We start from the raw sequence: 16,332 nt of genomic DNA on the forward strand, positions 1-16,332 counted from the left end.
AAGAGGTCCTTCACTTCCCTTGTTAGCTGTATTCCTAGGTATTTTATTCTTTTTGGAGCAGTTGTGAATGGGAGTTAATTGATGACTTGGTTCTCTGCTTGCCTGTTGGTGGTGTATAGGAATGCTAGTGATTTTTGCACATTGATTTTGTATCCTGATACTTTGCTGAAGTTGCTTATTAGCTTAAGAAGCTTTTGGGCTGAGAGGATGGGGTTTTCTAGATATAGGATCATGTCATCTTAAGGACAATTTGACTTCCTCTCTTCCTATTTGAACATCCTTTATTTGTTTCTCTTGCCTGATTGCCCTGGCCGGAACTTCCAGTACTATATTGAATAGGATTGAGATAGCGCATCCTTGTCTTGTGTCAGTTTGCAAGGGAAAAGCTTTCAGCTTTTGCCCATTTAGTATGATACTGACTGTGGGTTTGTCATATATGGCTCTTATTATTTTGAGGTATGTTCTTTCAATACCTAGTTTACTGAGGGTTTTTAACATGAAGCAATATTGAATTTTATCAAAGGCCTTTTCTGCATCTATTGAGATAATCATGTGGTTTTTGTCTTTAGTTCTGTTTATGTGATGAATCACACTCATCAATTTGCATATGTTGAACCAACCTTGCATCCTGGGGATGAAGCCTACTTGATCATGGTGGATAAGCTTTTGGATATGCAGGTGGATTCAGTTTGCCAGTATTTTATTCAGGATTTTTGCACTGATGTTCATCAGGGATATTGGCCTGAAGTTTTCCTTTTTTGTTGTATCTCTGTCAGGTTTTGGTATCAGGATGATACTGGCCTCATAAAATGAGTTAGGGAGGAGTCCCTTTCTTTTCAACTGTTTAGATAGTTTCAGTAGAAATGGTACCAGCTTTTCTTTCTCTTCTTTTTACCTCTGGTAGAATTCAGCTGTGATTCCATCTGATCCTGGGCTTTTTTTGGTTGGCAGGCTATTTATTTCTGCCTCAATTTCAGAACTTGTTATTGGTCTATTCGGGGATTCAGTTTCTTCCTCGTTCAGTCTTGGGAGGGTGTATGTGTCCAGGAGTTTTTCCATTTCTTCTAGATTTTCTAGTTTATGTGCATAGAGGTGTTTATAGTATTCTCTGATGATTGTTTGTATTTCTGTGGGGTCAGTGGTGATATCCCCTGTATTATTTCTGATTGTGTTTGAATCTTCTCTCTTTTTCTTCTTTATTAGTCAGGCTAGTGGTCTATCTATATTATTTTTTTTTTTTTCCAAAAACCAGCTCCTGGATTTATTGATTTTTTGAAGGATTTTTCATATCTCTATCTCCTTCAGTTCTGCTCTGATTTTGGTTATTTCTTGTCTTCTTCTAGCTTTGGGGTTTGTTTGCTCTTAGTTCTCTAGTTCTTTTTGTTGTGATGTTAGGTTGTTAACTTGAGATCTTTCTAGCTTTTTGATGTGGGCATTTAGTGCTATAAATTTCCCTCTTAACATTGTTTTAGCTGCATCCGAGAGATTCTGGTATGCTGCCTCTTTGTTCTCATTAGTTTCAAATAACTTCTTGATTTCTGCTTTAATTTGATTATTTTCACAACAGTTATTCAGGAACAGGTTGTTCAATGTCCATGTACTTGTGTGGTTTTGACTGAATTTCTTAATCTTGAGATTTCTGTAGATATCTATCAGGTCTGCTTGATCCAGAGCTGAGTTCAGGTCCCATATATCTTTGTTAATTTTCTGTTTCGATGATCTGTCTAATATTGACAGTGTGGTGTTAAAGTCTCCCACTGTTATTTTGTGGGAGTCTAAGTCCCTTTGTAGGTCTCTAAGATCTTGCTTTATGAATCTGGTTGTGCGTGTATTGGGTGCATATATGTTTAGGATAGTTAGCTCTTCTTATTGAATTGAACCCTTTACCATTATGTAATGCCCTTCTTTGTCATTTTTTATCTTTGTTGGTTTATAGTCTGTTTTGTCAGAAACTAGGTTTGTAACCTCTGCTCTTTTCTGTTTTCTATTTGCTTGGTAAATTTTCCTCCATCCTTTCATTTTGGGCCTATGTGTCTTTGCACTTGAGATAGTCTCTTAAAGACAGCATACTGATGGGTCTTGGCTCTTTATCCAGCTTGCCAGTCTTTGTCTTTTAATTGGGACATTTAGCCCATTAACATTTAATGTTAGTATTGTTATGTGTGAATTTGATTCTGTCATCATGATGCTAGCTGGTTATTTTACAGACTTGTTTGTGCAGTTGCTGCATAGTGTCACTGGTCTGTGTACTTCAGTGTTTTTGTAGTGGCTGGTAACAGTTTTTCGTTTCCATATTTAGTGCTTCCTTCAGGCATTATTCCAAGATAGGCCTGGTGGTGATGATTTCCCTCAGCATTTGCTTGTCTGGAAAGAATCGTATTTCTCCTTCACTTATGAAGCTTAGTTTGGCCGGATATGAAATTCTAGGTTGGAAATTCTTTTCTATAAGAATGTTGAATATTGGCCTCCAATATCCGTTGACTGGGAATGCCCAGTTCTTCATCCTGGGGGTACTTGGTTCTTCATCTGGTAATTTTTAGAGTACAGGAGGACCTTCACTTCTTTTGGTAAATTTATCATCAAGTATTTTATTATTTTTCATGCTATTGTGAACTGAAATGCTCCTTTAATTTGATTTTTCAGATTGTTTGTTTCTAATATATGGAAATACACATACAAATTGATTTTTGTTTATTAATCATGTGTCTTGCCACCTTGCCTAATTTGTTCATTGGTTCTCGTTTTTTTTTTTTGTCTCTTTTTTTTTCTTGGTGGATTCTTTGGGAGTTTCTACAAACAGGATCATGCCACTGCAAATACAGCATTATCCTGTTTTATGCCTTATTTTCCTTTTCTTTCTAGATGTCTTTAGTTTGTTGAACGGAAATGGTGAGAGGGGACATTTCTGCTTTGTTTCTATCTTGGGAGAAAGTACTCAGTCTTTTAACGTTGAATTTGTTAACTAGTGAGGTTTTTGTAAAGGCCTTTTTCATGTTCAAGAGGTTCCCTTCTATTCCAAATTTGTCAAATTTTATTGTGAACGTTTATTGGGGTTTTTCAAATGTTTTTTCTACATTTATTGTAATGATCATGTGTTTTTCTTCCTTTAGTTTATTGATGTGGTGTACTATATGAATTAATTTTTGGATGTTAAACCATTCTTGCATTTCTGTGATAAATGGTGTATAATTCTTTTTATATGTCACTGGAATTTGTCTGCTAATATTTCAAGAGGGCTATTGGTCTATAGTTTGTTTTTTTGTAATGTCTAGATTTAATTGTTGTATAATTGTATAACCACCATAATTCTGACCTCATAGAATATATTTAGAAATGTTTCTTCTCTATATTTTGAAAGAATTGTGAAGGATTAATATTATTTCTTTAAACATTTGATAGCATTCATCATTGAATTCATCTGCACCTTGGCCTTTCTTTTTGGGAAGATTTATAACTATGAGTGTAATCTTTGTTATAGGTCTATTTGGATTTTATTCAGTTTTGGTAACTTGTTTCTTTTTAGAAATTTATTAATTTTATCTAAGTTATCCAATATGTTGGCATAAAATTGTACATCACATTTCCTTTTTTTTTTTTTCAAGACAGTGTCTCACTCTGTCACCCAGGTTGGAGTGCAGTGGCGCAATCTTGGCTCACTGCAACCTCTGCCTCCCAGTGATTCTCCTGCCTCATCCTCCCGAGTAGCTGGGATTACAGGTGCCTGCCACCATGCTCAGCTAATTTTTGTATTTTTAGTAGAGATGGGGTTTCATCATGTTGACCCAGCTGGTCTTGAACTCCTGACGTCAAGTGATCTGCCTGCCTACATTTTTTTATAATACTTTGAATTTCTAAGGGACAGTAGAGAAGTACCTTTTTATTTCTTATTTTGGTAATTTGTGTCTTTTATATTATTTTTCTTGGTCAGTCTAGTTAAGGGTTTGTCCATTTTGTTGATCTTTTCAAAGAATAATCTTGTTTCATTGATTTTCTTTGTTTTTCTGTTTTCATTTCATTTATTTATGGTTTAATTTTTTTGTTATTTCTGCTTGCTTTTGGTTAGTTTGTTATCATTGTTTAAATGTCTTAAGGTAGAAATTTAAGTTATTGATTTGATACCTTCCTCTTCTCTTCTTTTCTTTTCTTTCTACATAGGTACCTAAAGCCACACATTCCTCTACAAGCATTGCTTTAGCTGGATTCCATAACTTATGCTATGGTATGTTTTTGTTTTCATTCAGTGAAAATATTTTCTAGTTGTCTTTGCAATTTTTTTGATTCATGGGTTATTTAGAAGTGTGTTTTTAAATTTTCAAATTTTTGAGGATTTCCTAGATTTTGTCTCTTATTGATTCTAATTTAATTCAATTGAAGCAAAAAATGTAATTTTGTGACTCCAGTTTTATTTTCTGAGACTTTTTTGTGGCCTAGAATATGGTCAATCATGAAGAATATTAATTATGCACTTGAAAAGAATATGAATTCTGCAGTTGTTGGGTTAGTAGTCAGTTAGCTTGTGTTGGCTAATGGTTTCATTTATCATGCCTATAATCCCGGCACTTTGGGAGACTGTGGCAGGAGGATGTCTTTTTTTTTTTTTTTTGAGATAGAGTCTTGCTCTGTCACCCAGGCTGAAGTGCAGTGGTGTGATCTCGGCTCACTGCAAGCTCCACCTCCTGGGTTCACACCATTCTCCTGCCTCAGCCTCCCGAGTAGCTGGGACTACAGGCGCCTGCCACCATGCCCAGCTAATTTTTTGTATTTTTAGTAGAGAGGGGGTTTCACCGTGTTAGCCAGGATGGTCTTGATCTCCTGACCTCGTGATCTGCCTGCCTCAGCCTCCTAAAGTGCTGGGATTACAGGCGTGAACCACTGTGCCTGGCCAGGAGGATCTCTTGAGGCCAGGAGTTTGAGACCAGCCTGGGCAACATAGTGAGATCTCATCTGGACAAAAAATAAAAAATAAAAAAATAGCCAGCCATGGTGGCACATGCCTGTAGTCCCAGCTACCTGGGAGGCTGAGGTGGGAGTATCACTTGAGTCCAGAAGGTAGAGCCTACAGTGAGCTGAGATTGTGCCACAGCACTCCAGTCTGGGTGACAGAATGAGACTGTCAGTAGTTTCATTCAAAGATTTTTTTGTGCTTGTTGATTTTTTGTCTAGTTGTTTTCTCCAATATTGTGAGTGGAGTATTTAAGTTTCCAAATATTATTATTGAATTGTCTATTTCTCCTTTCAGTTCTGTCAGTTGTTCTTTCATGTATTTTGAGGCTTGGTATTTAATGTGTATGCACTTATAATTTTTATGTCTTTGGGATGCAGTGATGATTTTACTGTTGTGAAACGTCCTTCCTTCTTTCTGATAATATTTCCTGTCTTTAAGCCTATATTGTCTGATATTAGTATAACTTCTTTCTTTGGTTACTATTTATAATATATATATTTCCATTATTTTATTTTCAACCTATTTGTGTATTGAATCTAAGGTGTTTCCCTTGTAGACATCATGTAATTGGAGGGTTTTTGTTTTTTATTTTTTGAGATGGAGTTTCGCTCTTGTTGCCCAGGCTGGAGTGTAGTGGCACGATCTCGGCTCACCTCAACCTCCATCTCCCGGGTTCAAATGATTCTCCTGCCTCAACCTCCTGAGTAGCTGGGATTACAGGCATGCAACACCACGCCTGGCTAATTTTGTATTTTTAGTAGAGACAGGGTTTCTGCATGTTGGTCAGGCTGATCTTGAAATCCCGACCTCAGGTGATCCGCCCGCTTTGGCCTCCCAAAGTGCTGGGATTACAGGCATGAGCCACTGTGCCTGGCCCAGTTGGAGGTTATTTTTGAGATAGATAGATTGTATCAATCTATTTCTGCTTTTTGGTTTGGATTTCTAGATCATTTGCATCAAATATAGGTATTTATATGGTTGAATTTATACTCAATATTTTGCTATTTTTACTACTTATTTTCTTTGTGGTGATCCAGGTATTATAATATATCTTAACTATCATGATTTGCTTTAGATTAATACTTATTTCTGGTAAAATGTAGAAACTTTGCTCCAATATAATGGAATTCTTTCTTCTCTGTACTGTTCTTGTCATATTATTACACCCATATTTTTTAAACCCAACTATATATCATCATAATTATTGCTTATTCACAATGCTATATCTTTTAAAGACATTGAAAGGAGAAATTAGAAAAACTATTAAAGTCTTTTTATGTTAACTCACACATTTACTATTTCTGCTTTTTGAGTTACCATCTGGTGTTATTTCCTATTAGCCTAAATAAATTTCTTCAGTATTTCTTGTAAGACAGGACTTTATTTCACCATTTTAAAAGCAGATTTTACTGGATATAAAATTGTTAGTTGATAGTTTTTTTTTTCTTTCAGCACTTTTTATGTCTTCACTGCCTTCTGGCCTAGATTATTTCAAATGAACAACCTGCCACTAATTGTATTAATGCAGCTTCCTTGTACGTGATGAGTTTTTTTCTTGATATTTTCAAGATTTTCTCTTTTATGTTTGACTTTCAACATATTAAATATGATGTATCTTGGTGTGTATCTTCTTGTATTTTTTTCTACTTGAGGTTGGCTGAAATTTTAGATGTGTAGACTAATGTTTTCCCTCAAATTTTGAATGATTTTGGCCATTATTTGTTCAATTTTTTTTCAGACTATGCTATTGTTTGGATGTTTGTTCTCCCAAACCTCATGTTGAAATTTGACCCCAGTGTTGGAGGTGGGGCCTCATGGGAGGTGTTTGGGTCATGATGTCCCTCATGAATGGCTTGGTGCCATTCTCATGGTAATTAGTGAATTCTTGATCTGTTAGTTTGAGACCTGACGCCTCTCCCTCTCTCTTTCTTCCTCTCTCACCATGTGATCTGCTCCCCTTTGCCTTCCACCATGGATGGAAGCTTCTTGAGACTCACATCAGAAGCAGATATTGTTGTCATGTGCAGAGATGTAATATCTATATGATTTCTTCAAGTATAATCAACATCAGTGATGTCTGTGAGTTTCCCAGTAGATTAGGCTATGTTTGTGACGGGGACTGTAGTGAGGCTTTACTGGGGATGGGGAAACTAGGCAAGCCAGTCCACAGTGGTGGCAGTGGCAGGTCAGGTGGATGGGGCCTTGGGCCCTGGGCCCTGGGCAGTGTGTGACACCAGCAGTGGCAGTAGCAGTAGTGGGCCAGTCCTCAGGCTGTCTGGTGGTGCATGTGAACACCATTAGGGGTGGCAGTAGGCTGGGTCAGCCAGTTCCCAGGCTCCTGCTGGTGCATGTGGGTGGGCACTGGTCCGGGTTGTGGCAGACTAGGCGGGCCATTTTCCAGGCTCCTGGGAGGCATGCATGGGCACTGGTGCTGTTAGCAGGTGGGGCTGGCCAGATATCAGATCCCCGGATAGTGCATGTAGGCACCAGTGGTGTTGGGTAGCCTGAGCTTGCCCTCAGGCCCAAGGACTGCGTTTGGGCGGGCCGGTCCTCAGGCTTACTGAAGGCCCATGCAACTGTGCTGTGTCCATGCTGCTGGGAGTGCGTGAGGTTGCTGTCAGTGCTGGCAGCCCCAGGCAGGTGGCTCTCAGGCTCTGGGGAGTGCATGCTTCATCTCCCTTTGTCTAGGGGGCAGCTTTCCCAATGTGCTACATCGCCCCTTCTCTGGGGTGTAGGACATTGTGTGGGCTAGAGTGCTGGGGACCCAGCTGCCCCACTTGTTACAGCTGGCGTTGCGCTGCTGCTGCCCTCTGGGTGGACATGGGGGGATGTCAGCAGGGCTCCAGGGCTGTGGAAATGGGGCTGTTGGGTCCCAGGGCAGGATGTGATCTTTTGGGGCTGGGCTTTCAACATGGTGCTGTGCTGCCTCTGCTTGGGTATCAAAGGGTGAGTGGGACTCAGTGTGAATTCCCACTCTGAAACAATTCAGTCACCAGGAGTGCAGGTAGGCAGGGCCCGTGAAGGCTCAGGGGCTCTCCTGTGGCTTGTATTGCAGAACATTCATGGTGGGACCCTGGACTGTGGAAGATCTCTCGCTTGCTTCTTCCCTACAATGGGGACTTCCTCCTGGCTCTCAGCCAATACTGGCCAGGCCAGCTGCTTATTTGCTTCTCTTTCCTGCCAGGCCTCAGAGTTTCCCTGTTACTTCCCTGCTGAATTCTAGTTTTCTCTCCTAGATTCTCTGTTTGACATGTGCTTATCTGCTCACTGTTATGGTACCTCTTTGTTGAGGAGGCAAACACAAATTTACCATTATTGTTTAGTAAATTATCTTATGGCCTCCATTAATCAACTCCTCTACACTCTTTAAAGATCTACCTAAACTTCTCTATATAGTCTGCAAATAAAAGGTATTTCGTGATAACTCCCATAGTGAAAGTGCAGGTAAATGAAGTGTTATCTGGGACACTAATAATAATTACTAAGTTTTGGGTTTGAGAAAAATATTCATCCAAGAACTGCTTGCACATCATATCAACCTTAAAAAAAGATAAAGATGGGGCCTGGAGTGGTGGCTCAAGCCTGTAATCCCAGCACTTTGGGAGGCCGAGGTAGGCAGATCACCTGAGGTTGGGAGTTCGAGACCAGCCTGATCAGCATGGAGGAACACCGTCTCTTCTTTTTTATTTTATTTTATTTTATTATTATTATACTTTAAGATTTAGGGTACATGTGCACAATGTGCACGTTAGTTACATATGTATACATGTGCCATGCTGGTGTGCTGCACCCATTAACTCGTCATTTACATTAGGTATATCTCCTAATGCTATCCCTCCCCCCTCCCCCCACCCCACAACAGTCCCCAGAGTGTGATGTTCCCATTCCTGTATCCATGTGTTCTCATTGTTCAATTCCCACTTATGAGAGAATATGCGGTGTTTGGTTTTTTGTTCTTGCGATAGTTTACTGAGAATGATGATTTCCAATTTCATCCATGTCCTTACAAAGGACATGAACTCATCATTTTTTATGGCTGCATAGTATTCCATGGTGTATATGTGCCACATTTTCTTAATCCAGTCTATCATTGTTGGACATTTGGGTTGGTTCCAAGTCTTTGCTATTGTGAATAGTGCCGCAATAAACATACGTGTGCATGTGTCTTTATAGCAGCATGATTTATAGTCCTTTGGGTATATACCCAGTAATGGGATGGCTGGGTCAAATGGTATTTCTAGTTCTAGATCCCTGAGGAATCGCCACACTGACTTCCACAAGGGTTGAACTAGTTTACAGTCCCACCAACAGTGTAAAAGTATTCCTATTTCTCCACATCCTCTCCAGCACCTGTTGTTTCCTGACTTTATTTATTTATTTATTATTATTATTATTAATATTATTATTATACTTTAGGTTTTATGGTACATGTGCGCAATGTGCAGTTAAGTTACATATGTATACATGTGCCATGCTGGTGCGCTGCACCCACTAACTCGTCATCTAGCATTAGGTATATCTCTCAATGCTATCCCTCCCCCCTCCCCCCACCCCACAACAGTCCCCGAAGTGTGATGTTCCCCTTCCTGTGTCCATGTGTTCTCATTGTTCAATTCCCACCTATGAGTGAGAATATGCGGTGTTTGGTTTTTTGTTCTTGCGATAGTTTACTGAGAATGATGATTTCCAATTTCATCCATGTCCCTACAAAGGACATGAACTCATCATTTTTTATGGCTGCATAGTATTCCATGGTGTATGTGTGCCACATTTTCTTAATCCAGTCTATCATTGTTGGACATTTGGGTTGGTTCCAAGTCTTTGCTATTGTGAATAATGCCGCAATAAACATACGTGTGCATGTGTTTTTATAGCAGCATGATTTATAGTCCTTTGGGTATATACCCAGTAATGGGATGGCTGGGTCAAATGGTATTTCTAGTTCTAGATCCCTGAGGAATCACCACACTGACTTCCACAATGGTTGAACTAGTTTACAGTCCCACCAACAGTGAAAAGTGTTCCTATTTCTCCACATCCTCTCCAGCACCTGTTGTTTCCTGACTTTTTAATGATTGCCATTCTAACTGGTGTGAGATGGTATCTCATTGTGGTTTTGATTTGCATTTCTCTGATGGCCAGTGATGGTGAGCATTTTTTCATGTGTTTTTTGGCTGCATAAATGTCTTCTTTTGAGAAGTGTCTCTTCAAGTCCTTTGCCCACTTTTTGATGGAGTTCTTTGTTTTTTTCTTGTAAATTCGTTGGAGTTCATTGTAGATTCTGGATATTAGCCCTTTGTCAGATGAGTAGGTTGCGAAAATTTTCTCCCATTTTGTAGGTTGCCTGTTCACTCTGATGGTAGTTTCCTTTGCTGTGCAGAAGCTGTTTAGTTTAATTAGATCCCATTTGTCAATTTTGGCTTTTGTTGCCATTGCTTTTGGTGTTTTAGACATGAAGTCCTTGCCCATACCTATGTCCCGAATGGTAATGCCTAGGTTTTCTTCTAGGGTTTTTATGGTTTTAGGTCTAACGTTTAAGTCTTTAATCCACCTTGAATTGATTTTTGTATAAGGTGTAAGGAAGGGATCCAGTTTCAGCTTTCTACATATGGCTAGCCAGTTTTCCCAGCACCATTGATTAAATAGGGAATCCTTTCCCCATTTCTTGTTTTTGTCAGGTTTGTCAAAGATCAGATAGTTGTAGATATGTGGCATTATTTCTGAGGGCTCTGTTCTGTTCCATTGATCTATATCTCTGTTTTGGTACCAGTACCATGCTGTTTTGGTTAGTGTAGCCTTGTAGTATAGTTTGAAGTCAGGTAGTGTGATGCCTCCAGCTTTGTTCTTTTGGCTTAGGATTGACTTGGCGATGCAGGCTCTTTTTTGGTTCCATATGAACTTTAAAGTAGTTTTGTCCAATTCTGTGAAGAAAGTCATTGGTAGCTTGATGGGGATGGCATTGAATCTGTAAATTACCTTGGGAAGGATGGCCATTTTCATGATATTAATTCTTCCTACCCATGAGCATGGAATGTTCTTCCATTTGTTTGTATCCTCTTTTATTTCCTTGAGCAGTGGTTTGTAGTTCTCCTTGAAGAGGTCCTTCACATCCCTTGTAAGTTGGATTCCTAGGTATTTTATTCTCTTTGAAGCAGTTGTGAATGGGAGTTCACTCAGGATTTGGCTCTCTGTTTGTCTGTTATTGATGTATAAGAATGCTTGTGATATTTGAACATTGATTTTGTATCCTGAGACTTTGCTGAAGTTACTTATCAGCTTAAGGAGATTTTGGGCTGAGACAATGGGGTTTTCTAGATATACAATCATGTCATCTGCAAACAGGGACAATTTGACTTCCTCTTTTCCTAATTGAACACCCCTGATTTCCTTCTCCTGCCTAATTGCCCTGGCCAGAACTTCCAACACTGTGTTGAATAGGAGTGGTGAGAGAGGGCATCCCTGTCTTGTGGCAGTTTTCAAAGGGAATGCTTCCAGTTTTTGCCCATTCAGTATGATATTGGCTGTGGGTTTGTCATAGATAGCTCTTATTATTTTGAGATACGTCCCATCAATACCTAATTTATTGAGAGTTTTTAGCATGAAGGGTTGTTGAATTTTGTCAAAGGCCTTTTCTGCATCTATTGAGATAATCATGTGGTTTTTGTCTTTGGTTCTGTTTATATGCTGGATTACATTTATTGATTTGCGTGTATTGAACCAGCCTTGCATCCCAGGGATGAAGCCTACTTGATCATGGTGGATAAGCTTTTTGATATGCTGCTGGATTCGGTTTGCCAGTATTTTATTGAGGATTTTTGCATCAATGTTCATCAAGGATATTGGTCTAAAATTCTCTTTTTTTGTTGTGTCTCTGCCAGGCTTTGGTATCAGGATGATGCTGGCCTCATAAAATGAGTTAGGGAGGATTCCCTCTTTTTCTGTTGATTGGAATAGTTTCAGAAGGAATGGTACCAGCTCCTCCTTGTACCTCTGGTAGAATTCGGCTGTGAACCCATCTGGTCCTGGACTTTTTTTGGTTGGTAAGCTATTGAGTATTGCCACAATTTCAGCTCCTGTTATTGGTCTATTCAGAGATTCAACTTCTTCCTGGTTTAGTCTTGGGAGGGTGTATGTGTCAAGGAATTTATCCATTTCTTCTAGATTTTCTAGTTTATTTGCGTAGAGGTGTTTGTAATATTCTCTGATGGTGGTTTGTATTTCTGTGGGATCAGTGGTGATATCCCCTTTATCATTTTTTATTGCATCTATTTGATTCTTCTCTCTCTTTTTCTTTATTAATCTTGCTAGCAGTCTATCAATTTTGTTGATCCTTTCAAAAAACCAGCTCCTGGATTCATTTATTTTTTGAAGGGTTTTTTGTGTCTCTATTTCCTTCAGTTCTGCTCTGATTTTAGTTATTTCTTGCCTTCTGCTAGCTTTTGAATATGTTTGCTCTTGCTTTTCTAGTTCTTTTAATTGTGATGTTAGGTTGTCAATTTTGGATCTTTCCTGCTTTCTCTTGTGGGCATTTAGTGCTATAAATTTCCCTCTACACACTGCTTTGAATGCATCCCAGAGATTCTGGTATGTTGTGTCTTGGTTCTCGTTGGTTTCAAAGAACATCTTTATTTCTGCCTTCATTTCGTGATGTACCCAGTAGTCATTCAGGAGCGGGTTGTTCAGTTTCCATGTAGTTGAGTGGTTTTGAGTGAGATTCTTAATCCTGAGTTCTAGCTTGATTGCACTGTGATCTGAGAGATGGTTTGTTATAATTTCTGTTCTTTTACATTTATTGAGGAGAGCTTTACTTCCAAGTATGTGGTCAATTTTGGAATAGGTGTGGTGTGGTGCTGAAAAAAATGTATATTCTGTTGATTTGGGGTGGAGAGTTCTGTAGATGTCTATTAGGTCCGCTTGGTGCAGAGCTGAGTTCAATTCCTGGGTATCCTTGTTGACTTTCTGTCTCGTTGATCTGTCTAATGTTGACAGTGGGGTGTTAAAGTCTCCCATTATTAATGTGTGGGAGTCTACGTCTCCTTGTAGGTCACTCAGGACTTGCTTTATGAATCTGGGTGCTCCTGTATTGGGTGCATATATATTTAGGATAGTTAGCTCTTCTTGTTGAATTAATCCCTTTACCATTATGTAATGGCCTTCTTTGTCTCTTTTGATCTTTGTTGATTTAAAGTCTGTTGTATCAGAGAGTAGGATTGCAACCCCTGCCTTTTTTTGTTTTCCATTTGCTTGGTAGATCTTCCTCCATCCTTTTATTTTGAGCCTATGTGTGTCTCTGCACGTGAGATGGGTTTCCTGAATACAGCACACTGATGGGTCTTGAGTCTTTATCCAATTTGCCAGTCTGTGTCTTTTGAGTGGAGCATTTAGTCCATTTACATTTAAAGTTAATATTGTTATGTGTGAATTTGATCCTGTCATTATGATGTTAGCTGGTTATTTTGCTCATTAGTTGATGCAGTTTCTTCCTAGTCTCGATGGTCTTTACATTTTGGCATGATTTTGCAGTGGCTGGTACCGGTTGTGCCTTTCCATGTTTAGTGCTTCCCTCAGGAGTTCTTTTAGGGCAGGCCTGGTGGTGACAAAACCTCTCAGCATTTGCTTGTCTGTAAAGTATTTTATTTCTCCTTCACTTATGAAGCTTAGTTTGGCTGGATATGAAATTCTGGGTTGAAAATTCTTTTCTTTAAGAATGTTGAATATTGGCCCCCACTCTCTTCTGGCTTGTAGGGTTTCTGCTGAGAGATCCGCTGTTAGTCTGATGGGCTTCCCTTTGATGGTAACCCGACCTTTCTCTCTGGCTGCCCTTAACATTTTTTCCTTCATTTCAACTTTGGTGAATCTGACAATTATGTGTCTTGGAGTTGCTCTTCTCGAGGAGTATCTTTGTGGTGTTCTCTGTATTTCCTGAATCTGAATGTTGGCCTGCCTTGCTAGATTGGTGAAGTTGTCCTGGATAATATCCTGCAGAATGTTTTCCAACTTGTTTCCATTCTCCCCATGACTTTCAGGTACACCAATCAGACGTAGATTTGGTCTTTTCACATAGTCCCACATTTCTTGGAGGCTTTGCTCATTTCTTTTTATTCTTTTTTCTCTAAACTTCCCTTCTCGCTTCATTTCATCTTTCAGGGCTGATACCCTTTCTTCCATTTGATCACATCGGCTCCTGAGGCTTCTGCATTCTTCACGTAGTTCTCGAGCCTTGGTTTTCAGCTCCATCAGCTCCTTTAAGCACTTGTCTGTATTGGTTATTCTAGTTATACATTCTTCTGAAATTTTTTCAAAGTTTTCAACTTCTTTGCCTTTGGTTTGAATATCCTCCCGTAGCTTGGAGTAATTTGATCGTCTGAAGCCTTCTTCTCTGAGCTCGTCAAAGTCATTCTCCATCCAGCTTTGTTCCGTTGCTGGTGAGGAACTGCATTCCTTTGGAGGAGGAGAGGTACTCTGCTTTTTAGAGTTTCCAGTTTTTCTGCTCTGTTTTTTCCCCATCTTTGTGGTTTTATCTACTTTTGGTCTTTGATGATGGTGATGTACAGATGGGTTTTTGGTGTGGATGTCCTTTCTGTTAGTTTTCCTTCTAACAGACAGGACCCTCAGCTGCAGGTCTGTTAGAGTACCCGGCCAGCCGTGTGAGGTGTCAGTCTGCCCCTGCTGAGGGGTGCCTCCCAGTTAGGCTGCTTGGGGGTCAGGGGTCAGGGACCCACTTGAGGAGGCAGTCTGCCCTTTCTCAGATCTCCAGCTGCGTGCTGGGAGAAGCACTGCTCTCCTCAAAGCTGTCAGACAGGGATATTTATGTCTGCAGAGGTTACTGCGGTCTTTCTGTTTGTCTGTGCCCTGCCCCCAGAGGTGGAGCCTACAGAGGCAGGCAGGCCTCCTTGAGCTGTGGTGGGCTCCACCCAGTTCAAGCTTCCAGGCTGCTTTGTTTACCTAAGCGAGCCTGGGCAATGGCGGGCGCCCTTCCCCCAGCCTCGCTGCCGACTTGCTGTTTGATATCAGACTGCTGTGCTAGCAATCAGCGAGACTCCATGGGCGTAGGAGCCTCTGAGCCAGGTGCGGGCTATACTCTCCTGGGGCACCGTTTCCTAAGCCTGTCGGAAAAGCACAGTATTCGGGTGGGAGTGGCCCGATTTTCCAGGTGCTGTCTGTCACCCCTGGAAAGGGAACTCCCTGACCCCTTGTGCTTCCCGAGTGAGGCAATGCCTCACCCCTGCTTCGGCTGGCGGACGGTGCACTCACCCACTGACCTGTGCCCACTGTCTGGTACTCCCTAGTGAGATGAACACGGTACCTCAGATGGAAATGCAGAAATCACCCGTCTTCTGTGTTGCTCACGCTGGGAGCTGTAGACCTGAGCTGTTCCTATTCGGCCATCTTGGCTCCTCCCCCCCTGAGCCTTTCCTGACTTTTTAATGATTGCCATTCTAACTGGTGTGAGATGGTATCTCATTGTGGTTTTGATTTGCATTTCTCTGATGGCCAGTGTTGGTGAGCATTTTTTCATGTGTTTTTTGGCTGCATAAATGTCTTCTTTTGAGAAGTGTCTGTTCATGTCCTTTGCCCACTTTTTGATGGGGTTGTTTTTTTTTTCTTGTAAATTTGTTTGAGTTCATTGTAGATTCTGGATATTAGCCCTTTGTCAGATGAGTAGGTTGTGAAAATTTTCTCCCATTTCGTAGGTTGCCTATTCACTCTGATGGTAGTTTCTTTTGCTGTGCAGAAGCTGTTTAGTTTAATTAGATCCCATTTGTCAATTTTGGCTTTTGTTGCCATTGCTTTTGGTGTTTTAGACATGGAGTCCTTGCCCATGCCTATGTCCCAAATGATAATGCCTAGGTTTTCTTCTAGGGTTTGTATGGTTTTAGGTCTAATGTTTAAGTCTTTAGTCCATCTTGAATTAATTTTTGTATAAGGTGTAAGGAAGGGATCCAGTTTAAGCTTTCTACATATGGCTAGCCAGTTTTCCCAGCACCATTGATTAAATAGGGAATCCTTTCCCTATTACTTATTTTTCTCGGGTTTGTCAAAGATCAGATAGTTGTAGATATGTGGCATTATTTCTGAGGGCTCTGTTCTGGTCCATTGATCTATATCTCTGTTTTGGTATCAGTACCATGCTGTTTCGGTTACTGTAGCCTTGTAGTATAGTTTGAAGTCAGGTAGCGTGATGCCTCCAACTTTTTTCTTTTTGCTTAGGATTGAGTTGGCGATGCGGGCTCTTTTTTGGTTCCATATGAACTTTAAAGTAGTTTTGTCCAATTCTGTGAAGAAAGTCATTGGTAGCTTGATGGGGATGGCATTGAATCTATAAATTACCTTGGGCAGTATGGCCATTTTCACGATATTGATTCTTCCTACCCATGAGCATGGAA

At 40.2% G+C, this 16,332-nt stretch overlaps 1 protein-coding gene across 29 annotated transcripts in view; it reads left to right on the plus strand.

Annotated features, from left to right (window-relative positions):
• Nucleotides 1-16,332, plus strand: part of ADAM32 (ADAM metallopeptidase domain 32) — a 203,450-nt gene that overhangs the window by 19,198 nt on the left and 167,920 nt on the right. Inside the window, exon 2 of one of the 29 annotated variants that reach the window (XM_054561470.2) lies at nucleotides 4,156-4,219. The exons of the other annotated variants lie outside the window; for them this stretch is intronic. Within the exon in view, the coding sequence (XP_054417445.1) occupies nucleotides 4,217-4,219 (3 nt within the window). The 5' untranslated portion in view covers nucleotides 4,156-4,216. The remainder of the gene's footprint in view (nucleotides 1-4,155; nucleotides 4,220-16,332) is intronic. 29 annotated transcript variants of the gene reach the window in all.

This window comes from Pongo abelii, chromosome 7, assembly GCF_028885655.2.
Source record: "Pongo abelii isolate AG06213 chromosome 7, NHGRI_mPonAbe1-v2.0_pri, whole genome shotgun sequence".
NCBI lineage: Eukaryota > Metazoa > Chordata > Mammalia > Primates > Hominidae > Pongo > Pongo abelii.